The sequence below is a fragment of the Siniperca chuatsi genome, linkage group LG11 (genome assembly GCF_020085105.1).
Source record: "Siniperca chuatsi isolate FFG_IHB_CAS linkage group LG11, ASM2008510v1, whole genome shotgun sequence".
Taxonomy (NCBI): domain Eukaryota; kingdom Metazoa; phylum Chordata; class Actinopteri; order Centrarchiformes; family Sinipercidae; genus Siniperca; species Siniperca chuatsi.
Genome location: NC_058052.1, coordinates 16,430,179 through 16,446,357, shown reverse-complemented (window position 1 = coordinate 16,446,357; position 16,179 = coordinate 16,430,179). Strand labels below are relative to the sequence as shown.

General features: G+C 43.3%; 1 protein-coding gene across 1 annotated transcript in view; it reads right to left on the bottom strand.

The window, feature by feature from the left end:
- zmiz1a (zinc finger, MIZ-type containing 1a) overlaps positions 1 to 16,179 on the bottom strand; it is a 102,955-nt gene that overhangs the window by 31,921 nt on the left and 54,855 nt on the right. The window contains 1 exon segment of the mRNA XM_044214217.1: positions 1,518 to 1,626. Within this exon segment, the coding sequence (XP_044070152.1) occupies positions 1,518 to 1,586 (69 nt within the window). The 5' untranslated portion in view covers positions 1,587 to 1,626.

Here is a 16,179-nt window from a genome sequence, read left to right as displayed (position 1 = left end):
GATGGGAAGGCGTATCAGCCTCCAGCGCAACTGGAATCAGAACTAGCACAGCAGGGGCTGTCTGTCTAGATCTGAACTCACAGCTCCTCCTGCTGCAGCACTCGCCACCGACTCTGCCTGACAACCTCGACTCTGGTGCGAGGGGGAGGACAGCAGAGTGAAATAGCTCCGCTGAGTTTTGGGAGGAGGATGGGGCCTGAGCTGTTCTTGTTGTTGTTGCTGTTCAGGGTTGGATGAGGACAAGAACGGGGAGGTGGGGGGAGAGGGCTGAGCAGCAGCAGCAGCAGCAGCAGCAGCGATGGGGTTTCAGCAGACAAAAAGCCAGACGTTTGACAGACAGACTGTCCTCTGTGAGATGATGGACTGACTTACCCCTTTTCAGGCCAGCCATGGATCAGGCTGTTCAGTGCCTACCTGGCTGCATGAAAAACAGCATAACACCTGGCTTTCTGCCAGCGGCTTTCCCCAAACCAAAACAACACCCTGCTAGCAGAGCCGCCACAAGCTCAGAGCTCACTGACTAACTCACTGCCTTTGAAGTCTAGTTTACTACGAGTTCTATTACAGCCAGAGTCGACTACATAAACCGAACTGCAATTAGTGCATTTATTAAGCTAGACATGTTAACTCAGGTTATTTAGGACTTATCAGTGACGCCTGAGGAGACTTTGTGAAGTGAGTAGTGTCAATTCCGCCAAATTTTACTAATTTACTGACATTTTGGAAATAAGGCTTTTCCAAGATTGTGAAGTCAAGCACATTGCTACATGCAAAGTAGCCAAAAACTGAAGCAATAAGAGCCTGTTTATATAAAGGTTATTATAGTGGGTACTCAGGAGTATAGGTGGGGGTGGGGTGGGGGGTTTAACAGCAGGCACAGAGAAAAGGGATATGTCACCTTAAAATCGCAAGCTCAAAGCCCTATCATTCACTGATTCACTGTAAGGCATGGTGTCATATGGATGTTGGGAGATATAAAGGATCACACCCACATAGCATAAACAAATAAGCCCACAGCCAGCCAGCGAGTTCTTGTAGACTATTAATCACAAGGAGAGGCGGTTGCCCTGGGTTATGTCTGTCTGTCTGTCTGACTGTGTCTGTCTATCTGTCTGCGAGGAGTCTCCAGTCAAGAAGCATTTAAGCAAAACCACAACAAGGGCCGGCATACGTCAAGCATCAGGAACGTGATGTAAAGGAGCACAGTACCAGGATTGGGGGGGGGGGAAGAGTAGAGTCTGTTATGTTGCTAGCCTCTTTGAAGTCTCTTCTTGTGTTCACTGCCAGATTTGCCTCCCCCTCTCTCTCTATGACCCTGTGCAACATGATCTGTGTGACTGGAGCTAATGGCCAGAAAAACTGATGCCCATATAAGGTGCTCAGAGGAGAAAGGAGTGTTGGAAAGGAGAGGAAATGCAGATTCTTGTGTCTTTGCCTCTAGAATGTCATGTCTGCATAGTAATGAAATTAGTTAAAAGAGGACTAACAGGCTGCTACACATGGGTCTTTATACACACCTGTTTGATGCACTGCAGCCTGTCATTGGTCTGCTGGATGTGCCGGTCCATTGATGGTAACGTGTTCATCTTGATGTCTCTACCGGGACGCCATTAAAAGTTCTTTACTCTGTAAAAGAAGAGGAGGAGGAGAGGTACATCTGTTAGAACAGGTTTTTGTCAGGTCACCCATGTTAAGAGTTTGTAGCCTGTGAAGTTCAAACAGCATTTTAGCAGCTTGACAAATTCTCAAACAGGGAAGCCAGCTTGTTTATGAAGTGACTCATCGAAAGGCTTGATCTGCCTCAAGCGTGTTTTTTTTTTTGGCAAATGCATGAAACTGAGATGTTCCACAGCAACGCCGTTAACGACAAACAGAAACACGATGAAACTGAAAGAAAACTTTATTGCTTTTTGTTACCTATGGAAGAAAAATCTAACACTCGCTGCAATTAAGAAAGGACATCCAAGTGTTATCTCTCTTTAAACGAAGCACACCTCACATTCAAGGTTATCAGTGTGGCATAGATGACTAATTTATGCCCACATCTAACAGCATATAAGGTTTAGCTCTACAGCATCTCTTTCTTTCTGTGTATATCTTGTTCTGATCCAACAGTGAGCAGCAACAACAAAAACAATTTCAGCCCCATGCTCACTACTCTGGCCATCTCGGAGAAATGGGTTGAGGCTGGATTAATAGGTATCTTGCTGGTTTGCCAGTGATGCCTCCGTCCCTCACCATCGCTCTGTGTTTATCTCCACCAGTGTTGGTCTGCCTCACATTCCTCCACACAAAGGGCGAACTGAGAAACCACAGGTTGGGGGTTGCAGGGCTCTAGAAAGCTGCTCAGTACTGATAAAGGGTCCCCCAAGATCCCCTGCTGTGACAAACAGAGCGAGAGAACGAATACGATGGAAGCATAGTGCTCAGCCAGGGAGTTTTCATGTGTAATACTCAGTCTGGTGGGCTTATCTTCGAAAGAGTATTGCAAGTATGCACACTCTTTTTCTGTCTCATTCTCTCTCTCTCTCTCTCACACACACACACACACACACACACACAAATACACTTAAGAGCATGTAAACACAAAAGCTTGAATTTTTCACTTTGATTAAGCGTAAAGGTAAAACTTCAAAGGAAAACCTTGAGAATAAGAGTGTATTACTAATCCTCTGAGCTTAAGTATTACTAGAGTAGAATTACCTGGAGTGCACTTGCACAAAGTCAAACATCAGCGGATACATTGCCAGAATAAGTAAGGGGGAATTCTGGAGCAAATGTGGTCAAATGGTGGGCAGCCAAATGTCTCTTGTCAGGTTACATGGACATGATGCTGCAGTGGTTGCTGACTGTCTGTGAAAAGCCCCTACAAAACAGCTAACTTTATATTCTGCAGGGAACAAAGCCACTCTGACCACACATAATATGACCATAACTTTGGGTGGCCTAATTCTGCTGTGCTGTGTCTCTCAGCATCCAGCAGATGTCTCCCTCTCCTGCTGCTAACCAGCATGTCTCTTTCACTCACTACACCCAGAGCAAGAGGTCCAGAGAGGGCTCCTTTAAGCCCTGACAAGTGCTACAAATCCCCTTCAGCAGCCAGGCAGCTCCACGAACCGCTAACAGGGCACACTCCAGCCCAGTGCTGGCCGTCTGACCTTGTGGCTATTGATTAACTGTTTCTCCTGCAGCTCCCCTTCCTGCTGTCCCAACACACCCACAGCCAAGACTGAAGAGGGAGGAGGAGGGTTGGAGGGGGTTGAGAAATCTGCCTATTTTACCCAATAATCCCCCTCACACACACACACAAACACACACCTCCTCCTCCTCCTCCTCCCACAAACGGGCAATGCTTTTGTTAGTCGATGAAAAGACGGGCCCTCAGGTTCTGAAAGGAAATTAAGTGAGGTGGAAATGCAACTGGCCGGCCAGGCTGTGTTCGGACAGTGCCGTTAACTGAGATAAGAAGTCAATCTACCTGACTGACTGTCCAGGCTGACAGACGCTTCGGGGAAAAATGTGTTGCATAATAGATGCTTCAGTGGAAACATGGCAGAAGCCCTCCTCCTGTCCTACATCCTCACCCCTCCTTGTTTACTATCAAAATAAAACAGTAATCTGTCAACTCATCATAGGAAGGGAAACAATTTGAATGTTTTAACAGCTAAATCTTGACTGAAGACGGGGCAGCCTAATCTTTATTGTCTTGCAAACATCTTAATCAGCTCCACTCAGCACTGCTTACCAGAGGTGCAAAGCAAAGGATTACACATCCAATTATGCTGCGCATATTACAACCTCCCTTTAAACAACAGTGGGAGGATGCTGATATGAATCAGAGCAGAGTAACAAACCACAAATAATACTAACATCCGAGGAAGCTTCTGTTTCTTTCTCTCACTGTCTCAAAACACACACACACACACACACCAACACACTCTCACTTTTTGTTTCCCTCCTTCTCTCTTTCCTGTGCAAAACAAGCTGGGGGAAGTGGGGCAAGAAATAAGTGCTCAGAAACAAAAGCAGAGTAATATGAAAAGCACTGGAGTATGGCAGGAAGGGGGCAAGAAGGGCCAGGCTCAGTGGGGAAAAGAGACAGAGAGACAGAAAAAGAGAGAGTTGAAATTATCTCTTCATTATCAGCAGCACACACACACACACACACACACACACACACATAGCTGGCATAGTATGATCACTCATAGCATGAGTGATTTCTCATTTCAGACAAATGACTACCACCTTTGTCAAGTGCAGCTTGCTTTATGAATGTGATCAGTCACATGGAAGCTGTTACACAGGAGCTCATACTGCACTCCAATACTGTGTATTGTATAGGAGTACATTAGGAGCCCCTCTTGGCAAAATGGTTGGAATCAGTGTCAAGATATTAATATGGGTATCTTCCAACATTAAGATATATATTATCAAGACAATGCAAATGTGTGCAAACCCACCTATAAAATCATCAAACATTCAATTCAATCCAATTTAATTCAAAATACTTCATTTGTCCCTTAAGGAGCCATTTGAGGCAAGCGAGTTTGCAAACACAAGTACACATAAGCAATTAATTTACAAACATAAAACAACCTAAAAATACAAATATATGATAATGTAAAAAAAAAAAACAGTGGCCAATCCATAGCTGGCCAACAATATCCAACACCAAAAAGGCACATTATGTCAAAAAGTGTCAAAGTGCAAGTGCATTAAATATCTATACACAAGGTCAACTACTGTGGCTGTTCACAAGTCTAATGGCTTCTGGAATAAGCCTTCTATTTGTTTTGCATACAGGCGATCTACAACACATTCTTGATGGCATCAGCTTGGAGTAGTCACAGAGGACATGTTGAGAGTCATATATGTCTTTTTGAGAATTTGTTCAGTATCAGGCTGTGCGTTTTTGTCAGTAATTCTAGAGCTGAGGTTAACAACACCTTGCAATTTGGTTCTTGTCCTTTTGACAAAGGGATGTAAACCAGCAAATAAAGCAAAAGGTTAATACATAAGAACAAACTCTTCATAGGTGTAAAACAAAAACTTTAATGACTTATTTTGTGGTGATATCAAATTATCAGCCCTATTAAGGAGTACAAGTCCTGCAGCCACATGAAAGCTTTGCGTCTCAAGGCTAACAAACTGTAGTGTTCTCTTAAAATTGTCTACTACAGTTTTCAAAGTAATGCTGTAGTTTGAATGGATTTCACAGGACCTGGAGGTAAGAAGGTTATTCTGTGCACAAGATTTTCAGTTGAAGTTAAATAATTATGGGTTTGCATGCAATACTATGGAAAATAACATCTTTGGTGGTATTTTATGTAAAGTGTAGAAGTGCTCAACGATACAAAGGAGCAACAGGGTGAAGTCTGGCCAGAGATCATCTTCATTATTCAGCAACAGTCTGAAAAAGGAGAACATAACTATAACTCCTGCTCTCTGGACACAGTGGGGGATCCTCTCTCCTCCTCCTCCTCATCTTGAGTTATATGGCTCAGCTTTTCTTTCTCACTACTATGTGCTTTTTGCTCCCCTTTTCTATAGCCCTCAGACATCATTAGAGCCACCCAGCATGCGACTCCTTTCCACCACCTTCCATTTTCCATCTATCATTTTCCTCTCCCTGTCCCTCATATCTCAACCCTCCTGCCACTCTTCCTTCCTCCCTCCCTCCTCCTCCTTCTCCTTCCTGGGGCCCCGTGCGGGAGCTGCCATAACAGGAGGTGGAATGGATTCATTTGCTCTAATGTGGTTTGGGCTGCAGCGTGGCACGGCGCAGAGCGACACTTTCTCCCAGTGCACAGAGCTTCTCTCCCTCTCTTTCTCTCTCTGTCTGCAGTTCATGTGTTTTCAAACAGGCCAATCAACACCACTCAGCTGTGCTGGCCTCTCTCTCCCTCTCCCTCCCACAATCTCCGCTCAGTGTGTCTGTAAAAAGCCACCAGCCCTCTCTCACACACACTATTATCTCTAGTGGTAAACTCCTATAGCCACAGTCCCTTTTTGCTCTCATTGCCTATATTTTCTCTGGTCAACTCCACTCAGTCCTCAGCTACTGTTTCTTCATTTTCTACAAACCCACTTTCAACATTATATCTCTGTCTTTTTGCCTTGTTTTGTTCTTTGCATTATTTTGCTAATCCTCTCCTCCACTAATCTCTCCCCCTCTCCTTCCCCCCCCAGCAAAGCCAACTATTGGTCACATCACTCTCTCCGGCCTTTATAAAACTCAACCCTCTAGACAGCATCATAACCACCAGCCTCTACAAAAATTTGAAATGATTTGTCCCAGGGGTGGAAAAAATAAACTCTAAATGTTGCTGTTTGTTTATCTTCTGTTTTAATGTGACAACCACAGGAGCACTGGGCAGCTATGTGACACCCAACACTGCAATGCAAACAGCTGTGATGTGGGGATATGTGAGCTGCTCTGTTGCTGTCTATAAATATTGAGCTTTAGTTGTGGAGTATTGCAGGTATGTACCACCAGATACCCTGGGAGCAGCCGATTATTTCACCACTCAATATGTGAGATCAAAAAAAGTGCACCATGTAGTAAGTGAGCTCAGAGGTGCCCTCTCTTTTAGCCACTTCTGCACATTTGGGTTTCAGTATGTTATGCCGTATATGTTGCCAAAAACAGCATGACAATATTTTGGGGATGATTATTGCTTTTACAAGATACTTACACAGACTTATGCTGCTTTCACATACACACAAGATATTAAGACTGAAGACTAAATTCCCAAGACATCTAACAATTACTTTCACCATCAATAAACCTATTGATTACTTCTGTTGATTAATTGATTCTTAGTTCAGTCTGTAAGATTACTAGTATTACATAATGTCTTCAAATTGCTTGTTTTGTCTAACAGTCAAAAGTCCTATGGAATTAATTATGGAGTGATACAAAACAGAAAAAAGCAAAAAAATCATCCTATTTGAGAAGCAAGAACCAGCAACTGCATTTTGTCTTGATTCATGACTCTTAATTTATCATCAAAACCAAAAACAGAGCTAAAAGGAGAGTCAATACATTGGCCTTGTGGCCAGAGACATGACTAAAAATTAATGCTAATGTTCCTCTGTCTGTTGGAAGTGTAAATAAGCAGCGGCCACTTTAATATGTCAGTGTTGTGTTCGCAACTTGGGTGGCCAAAAAGTCAGTTATTGCAGGTTTGAGCTGCCAGTATACTCCACCAGAGCTACTTGTCAGATGGTCAAAAAAATTCTGAACCCCATGGTACAATATTTGATCAAAATACTCTTCAGCTCTAGTGTCAGCAGACTGGGGCTTTATGCCACTTTTCCTTCTCTTTTTTTATATTTGTGTTTTTATTGTTGTTATTGTTATTATTATTAAGTGCATTAATAGGGAAAGGCCATCTATCTAACCATGAGATACGAAATCAGGTCACCCATGAGCAGAACGGAGCTTGAGCGTCACATGATGAATGAATGAACTCCTTATTCCATAGAATGTTCCAGTTGCTGAGGACTATAAATACCAGCTGGGGAAGATTGTATGTCCTGGCTGCCACATACGATTTTCCACTGTCACGAAAGGCAAGATTCTATCACTTGTGATGCACAAGGGATGAGGCAAGTGTCTGTGTGTGTGTGAGTGTGGGGAGAGCACAATGTGTAGCCACAATGTGTAGCCTTTATCACTGTACCAGGCCATCATAGGACTGCCTGAAATACTGAGCCCTTTCAGTGAAAGAGTGCATAAATCTCATAAGCTTTATTAAGTGGAATAACAGCAGTCCAGTACATTTTAATAGGAATATGCAAGGGAGGAGAGGAGAGTGACTGACAGTGCAGTCTGAAAGACTTGTGTAAAGCTAACCTTATGGGCCTGACTCCAGCAGAGCTGTTAGCTCACACACCGCCCCCTGTGACTGCTGAATGGGTAAACTGACAAATTCCATGTCCTTTGGTTTCATCACCAGCAAACTGCTGACCCAAATGCAATTAAACAACATCCACTGGGGTGAGTGTAACACATCAGTGTACAGTAGCATATGAATGTGCATGTGATAGTCTAACTGAAGAGAGTGATGAAGTGGGTGCAGGAAAGAGAAACAGAGACAGGGGCAGAGAGTGAGACTTACAAAGAGTGAGTGTGATTCAATCTGCTCAGTAAGCCATGAAATGGTATTGGTGTCATTAGGGAGAGCAAAAATATATCTGTGCCAGTCTGCCCTCCACTCCCTCTTGTCTTTGACACTCCAAAAGCACAATCCTTACTAAAAAAGCAACCAGCCCAGCCTCTCTGCATTTGGTGGAACAAAATGTCCTACAGTGCTGCAACTCCTGCAGAACAACCTTTATTTCTCCCTCTGATCTTTTATGGGACAAAACCAATTCAACCATTGAAAAAAAATATTCTTAATCATTTCCGAATTGAAATCATGCTGAAACCAGTGTGAAATAATAAACACAGTACAGTCAGTACAGTACAGAACATGCCATTTATTGAAAGACTTTCAACCAAAAGGTTATTAAACAGCTGTAAAAGGACCACTTAATAAAATTGCTCATCTGAACTGCTCATTCAGTTACTTTATTATTATATATCCATAAAGAAGATTGTAGGAAGATGGCATCTACAGACAATATCTAAATTTAGGCTGGTCAACTGGCCAAAACATTTTTACCTGCCAAAACAACATATTATATTATTCAATTTTAGGATTGCAATTGGTTCATTCAGGTGCCTGGTATGTGTTGTGTTATGGCTAAAAAATGTAAGCTTTAATTGATGGTAGGCACCACCAAGCCTGTGTTCTAATAAGGATGGTATATAACTAAGACATTCAAATGTTTATCTAAAAACAGTACAGAATCCTTATTGATTTTTTCACCACCCTGCCTACAGTAGAGCGACCCTTGAGTTGGTACAGGATAAGGGACTTGTTCAAGGGCACTAAAACAAGACTGATGTTTGCCAGTACATGCACCAGGTCCTCTGATAGAACAGTCTGTGTAACCAGCGATGCAACAAATACAAACAAATCACATTTTCAAGCTTTGCACACTGAAATCATTTGACAGTGGATTTTTATTGAAATAGCTAAATAACCTTAGAGACAGCAAGACCAATGCTGTCTCTAAGGGGAGAATGATGCACTCATTCATCATGCTCTGTGTGTCTGTGTTTGTTCAGAATTGTGTGTCAGAGTGAGGGTATGAGTAGCAAAGGACACAAAACATCTGCTTGCTGTGAAAATGAAACAGCCTAATGGTGTACACAGAGCACCAGTTTCATTCACTGAATGGACAATCCACACAGGTAGTATTTGGCACAGTAAGCGCAAAAACTAATGTTGAAAGGCTAATGTGCTTCACTGCAGCTTGCACAAAACACTCTTTTAATGCTACAAAGCACTCCACTAGTGTGTGTGTGTGTGTGTGTGTGTGTGTGTGTGTGTGTGTGTGTTTATTTGTGATCTCAAGCATCGTTACACAAAGTCCATCCTATCAGCTTATCTTTACACATGCATGTGTGCGTAACATGTCAAAGTGATGTTTGACATGGAAGGCAGACAGAGAAACACACATCCTCAAGTTTCAAGAGGCTTTAATGCGTGTATTTGTACTCGGATATGCTATATCTCTAAAAAGTTATTCTACTGTGGATATGCTTGTGAGATTTGAGGTATGAAGAAGGGAGTGCAGGAAGACAACACTGACAAATAGATGGGAAGAGAGAGGGAGAGAGAAAAACACTCATACAACATATTACTTGTAGTGGGAGGCAGGGAGAGATAGGGGAAATGGTTGCAGAGCAGGAGAGAGAGATGGCGAGAGGTCATCCCTGGGTAATTTGTTTTGGTCCACTCAGAGCGCAGACACACAGGGAGCAGGTAAACCAATTACAGTGTGACATGAATCACTAAGACCTACAGACAGCCACGCAGCTGGCCGACCAGCCATCCAGAGCAGCCAAACAGCCAACCGAGTGCACGCAGTCTCTTTCCCTAAATGCTGGTCAATCACAAGCCACAGCCATCTCTCCTCCCTCGACCATGATTGCACATCTGGAGGCAACTGATGATAGAAAACAAACATAATTTCCCACAGCTTCAGCGCTGAGAGATCCTGTGAAGCTCGGACGGCTTTTTAATGTTTATCTTCAATGGATCTGGATGTTCTTCTGAAGAAAACACCACAGTGGCTGTTGGGAAACATTGTGGATTGACCCCAACACAAAAACTGAATATGCATTGTATTTATGAAAACTGGGACTTCTATGATGGCTTCTTCTGCAATAAATCAAATCTAATCTGACAGTATGTGTTTTGGTTCTTCATCTCCATCCCATTTTCAAACCACAAACAATAATGATAATGATACGCCTCCTTTGAAGAGGCACAAGGTTGGATGTCAGATCCGAGGGTAGGTTGTCAAAGCCAAGGCAAATACTCCTGGGGGGAGGTTATAAGTATTTACATGACAAAGACTTGAGCAATTACGTTAATTTCCTTAATCGCCCAACGGCTGTCAAAACGATGTCGTGGCAGGCCTCAGTCACATTAACGCCACTGGCTATATAACAGAGAAGCAGGAAACAACTTGTAAATAAACAATCATCTAGGTCCCTTCCTCTGTGGCAATAGCCCTAATCCTCGAGTTGATGCTAAACTGACAGGGGCGTCATGAAAATCCGCCCAGCATAGAGAGGGAAAAGAATGAAGTTGACAAGGAGAGGGATTGGACTGGATTAGATATCGCCTTGGCACTTGGTTTTATTTGATGTGGCCTTGGTGCCTGTTGTAGATTCAGAAGGGGTAAATATTTGATGAAGGGTGTTATGGTGTTGGGTTTGCTGCTGCCAGGGGCTGTTCTAAGGGAGCAACTAATAAAGACAGCAGCAGGCAGGTTGTCGATCACCGCTGGGGCGCTGGCTGAGCAGAAGTGGCTGGAGAGCGGAGTGGAGCCTGTCCCCCCCTCAACATGTTTACCAAAGCACTGGGTCTTCTAATGTTAGCTCAGCGGGCAAAAATAGCTCTTCCCTGACTGTACATCAGTATGCACTCTCACACATTTGCACACACACACACACACACACACACACACACACACACACACACACACAGAGCACCAGTGGGGCTGCAGTGAGACAAAGTTGGAAGAGATTTCCTAAGATGTTAAATCTACCATCTTGCTGCCCCTTGAAATTAATAAGGGCCTCTGAACTGCTCTCTGAAAGCCACTAACTGGCCATTTGCACTGTCTGGCTCCACTGGAAAAGGCACTCCCTGCTTCCTCTCACGAACCCTTCGCTCTCTTTCTCTCCCTCATTTTTTTCTGTCTTCTCTCCATCGCACCCGCTGCTCTCTTTCCTCTCACTGTCTGTTTCACCCCACAATTTCCTATTTTTCTTCCCTCCATCTCTATCGTCTTCCTTCCATCTCCACCCTCTTCATCTCAGTCCCCTCTCTTCTCTCTTTCCCCCCACCTCCACCCCCTCTCCTGACTCCTTGTTCCCTCCCTCCCACCTCCTCCTCCTCTTTTCTCTCTCTCTCTCCATTCCTCGGGCCCTAAAACCAGCCCCTCGGCCGCCCGCTTGCGCTCACTCAGATGGCTGTTACCATGACAACCCTGTTCTTTCAGCTCTTGCAAAATAATGAAGACAATGTGTTTTCCATTTAGATGAGTTTTCTGGCGCAGCGGGGAGATATGGAGTGTCCATCTTGCCTCCTCTTTCACTGCGGAGGAAATGTAATAAAAAAAAAGGTTTCTAACCTCTCTCTCGCTCTCTCTGACACTCATTCGCTTTGCCTCTCTCCCTCTATACACACTTGCACACACACAGGTTAGGGTGCTGTGTAAGCCGGGTGGTAAAGTGAGCTCAGTGTTTAAACCACAGCGTACAGAATAGCAGGAAAAGCTAATGTCTGGCTGGTATTGTAACAAAGCATCATCTACAGCATTTTTTTTTGCATCTGCAGTGTCATCTCAATGTGAAAGACCTGACTGACTTATTTAAAAAACACTGCAATGAAATCACAGTGGCCAACTTGTCTGTGATAGATTACAGAGTCCTGCACCCTGTTGTCAAATCCAAGCTCTGACAATGATAAACTGAACATTTCAAGTCTTATTTGGGGTTTTTGGGACTCATCGATGATATTTTCACAGCATAATGCTCCAGTGCAGGGATAAATGCCATGACAACTAAAATTAATGGAAAGAGCTTTCTTTCTTTCTCTCGCTGGTGTGGATTTATTAATTTGCACAGCACATGAGGGAAACTGCAATCCAACCACTTGTTAGGGACTGAAAAGTAACATTTACACTGCTCTGAGAGGTAATTCAGTTTCAACATAATTTTTACCCAGGGGTTCAATGTAAACGAGCAAATCCTGTTTTTTCATTGCTTCATTTCTAAAGACAACAGTGTTGCAATAAAAAGCTTTGAATTTTAAAAATTTAAAGTTAAGGTGAAAGGTGAAATACTGATTAAATAGAGTTTTGGTCTTTAGTTCCTAGTTGTTTGTTCATATTCTCTGTTAGGACTTTGCAAAGCCTTAAAAATAACACGATTACATTTAAAAGTTGAGGCAGCTGATCTGCATAGGTCAGGACTTGGTTCTCTGGATCGCACACTCTGGCGTACTGCATGCTCCTTTGGGAAAATATATAGCCTTCTGCCCGAGAAAGAGAAGAGACACATATGAGAGAAATAGAGAGAGGGACCAGTATAATATGTGTATGTCTGTGTGTTTACAGTGGAAACTGTGAGTCTGGGACATTTTCTTTGGGTCTCTTTTCCAGTGTTTATGGAGAGCGGTGAGGAACAACACTTCCTGAGAGGAAAGCCAGCTTTCCGAGCCCAAACCCTCTTCCAAGCCCCGCAGACGGGGAACGCTCTGTCTCCAATTTATGTTTTCCACCCAGTGCTGCGTAAACACGAGAATAGAAAAAATGGTGTGCATGTGCATCAGTGTGTTTTAGATAATACACACACACAAAACAAAGGCAGGCAGGCAGACTAATCATGGAAAAATGAGCCAAAACATCTCAGAACACAGTGATAGCCCAGTGCTCCCAGTGTTTACCGGCTGTAATAGACCTTTCTCATGAAGAAGCTGCTGCAAGAAGATGACATTAAGAGTCAAGCTTCATCTGAAACCCACTCCACTGACCTCCTCCTACTCCTCTCTCAAATTTCTTCTCCCCGGCCTGTCAACACCGGTGACAGAGGGATTTAAAAAGAAAGCTACTCTCCTTCACACTGTCTCTCTCCCTGCTGGCTGCCCTCCGCTCATTCTTAATTACATCCAGATCAGACTATTAATGAAGTCAGTCTGATTTTAACAACACCTACAGGGAGTGAAGGAGGGCTTTCCTCAGCTGGAAAACATATCAAATCAAATCTGGCTCCTGGCCTTTGACAGGTTTTGTGGTCAAGTAAAATGCCACGCTAAAGCAAAGTAAAGCTTATGATTATTTTCTCTGTCAATTATGTTTTGTTTTTTTATTCTTGGACAAATGATGGGCAGTTTTTTTTTGTTTTTAAAAAGGTGATGCAGCAGAACCAGAGATCTTCTCATTTTTTTTATTCCAAGCATTCTTCCTTGTCAAAACCTGGTGCCCACCTGGGTCCTACATTACCCACAATGCAACTCGCTGACAGTTCAGTCAGAGATTCCAGTGTGTTATGCTAGCAGCAGCTAACGTAGCCTCAAGCCGCTAGCTTCAAGCAGAGATGAGTAGAGGGTCGCAGAGGTCAGGTAACCTCACGTCTTTCTAACTCCACACCCCCAGATTTTCACTTGAGGCAATTTATGCAATTTTGCAAACACCCTCTAGAGCACATATGCAGTAGTAACCCCCAAGACCTGTAAACAGACTTTGATATATACAATCGGTGGAGGTCCCCACAAAATAATGAAAACCATCCATTGCAGGTTCCCCAGAGCTGAACATGATGCCTTTGTAGACGGGTAAATATTCAATTTACAATTATATAAAACTGAGAAAAGCAGAAAATTCTCACCATTCAGAAGCTGGAACCAATGAATGTTTGGCATTTTTGCTAGATGCATTACTTAAATGATTAATCAATTATCAAAATCGTTGTTGATTAACTTTCTGTCTCCTGGCTAATCGATTCATGGACTAATCATTTCAGCACTAAAGCTGATTTCAATGCTCTGCAGAACCAGCTGAGCAAGTTCTTTAGCTGTTTGCGTGAAGGCAGGATGTATGATCCATCAGCTCTCTGCTGTTTGAAGTGCAGGGAGGTGGTTACAGCTTGCCATGTGTGCTAATGTATACGTTTAAACAAACCTAGTCATCAGCTACAGAAACAGCATCATATCGCCTTCTTTTCTTACGCTGTTTACTTGCCTGCTGCGAGATAAAACTACCCATGTTTGATCCTCAAAGGGTACAACGGCAGCGATGCACATACAAACGCGTGTACAAATACAAGGTGGGAGTTGTATATTATATAGTGCCATATGCATACAGTGATGGCAGGCTTCTGATGAGCAGGTTGCCCGTATGAGGGCTTTAAAGTGCTCCAGTAATGCAGTTGCTTCCCACACGCATCCATATTTGATGTACAGCATGTGGCGGGAAACAGCCTCTGTGCTCCAGGTGCTCTGATCTTCTCAAGACAGTCCTGTCAAAAAGCATGATGGCATGATGTGCGCTGTAACAGTCTCATCTATATATTTACACATGTGAGTCCGTGTGTGTGTGTGTGTGTGTGTGTGCGCACGCTACGAGGTGTGTGTTTTTGTCTGGGTGTGTACTCAAATGTCTGCCTCTCTCTGTAATACCATTGTTCACTGCCACCTGCAGAGCACACACACACACACACACACACACACACACACACACACACACACACACACACACACACACACAAATCCCAACAGATCAAAACACTGCACTCCATCAAATCCAGTGAAAAGCCTGTTTACTGATGATCTGGTGCGAAGACAACAGGCGGCTGGACTGGGAGATGGAGAGAGAGGGAGCGAGAGAGAAAGAGAGAGGTGAGGGGTGAGAGTGGTTGAGGCAGTGAGGCAATCGGGGAGTGGCCGACTGCAGGGGCTTTTATTATCAGCCATTGTAAGAGGAGCTAGGTGGGATAATTGGTCTCCTAAGCTCAATGCGCAGCATGCATTTTTAATGAGCCCACACTGTTGCTCATTTAATATATAGGCAAGAGATTGCAGATACGGATGAAATGCTGTGAAATGCTGGTGTTCATAGAGAAGGGTGGGCTGAGGGAGAGATAGAGATGTTTAATTATTCCTCTGTTTTGGCTTCCGTTGTTAATGTTATTAGTAGTTTGTTGCATAATTGCTGTATAAATGTCTTATCATGGCAGAAAGACTTCGTCTGAATCAACTGTATAAACAGAGTGATACATAGTACTGTATGTGCAGATTTGTGTGCATGCAAATCCAAAGCATATGATCATTTCAAGTATCTCTACAGATAGAGAATGTACTAGAGTTTTATTAATATTAGTATTAATATCATGATATTGGTTTTAGGGCTGCCTTCTCATTATCGATTTATCTGCCAATTATTTTCTCAATTAATAAATTAATCGTTTAGTCTATAAAATGTCAGAAAATACAGAAACATTTCCATCACAAGTTCCCACAGCCCAAGATGACATCTTTAAACAGCTTGTTTTGTCCAACTAACAGTCCGAAACCCCAAGACATTCATATTAATAATCAGTCTCGCATAGCCAGACCTATGTCCACACTTCGTTTTAGCGCTGTGCCAGCACTGGAGAAAAGTCTGGCTGAACCCATTATCATTCTGGTAGGGGGGAAAAAACACTCTGGCTTGTTTGTATTTCTTTAAACCAATGACAATTATCTTGGGCGGCGCTAAGCCCAGGATGCAGCGATGGTGCCCTTGCAAAACGGTAACACGCAGACAGTGGAAGGGGAGGATAATTCTGCAGGCTTATACCCACGGCCTACTTCCTGTGAGTCAGAGAAGACAAAAAAACCTGCAAATATTCACATTTGAGAACAACTGAACTTTTGGCATTTTTGCTTGAAAAATTATCAAAATTGCTAATCGATTAATCAACTAATCGCTTCAGATGTAATTCATTTCAACCATATGACGAACCCTTGTCTCCTGCTCTTACAGGGCGACAGCAGATCATATTAACCATTC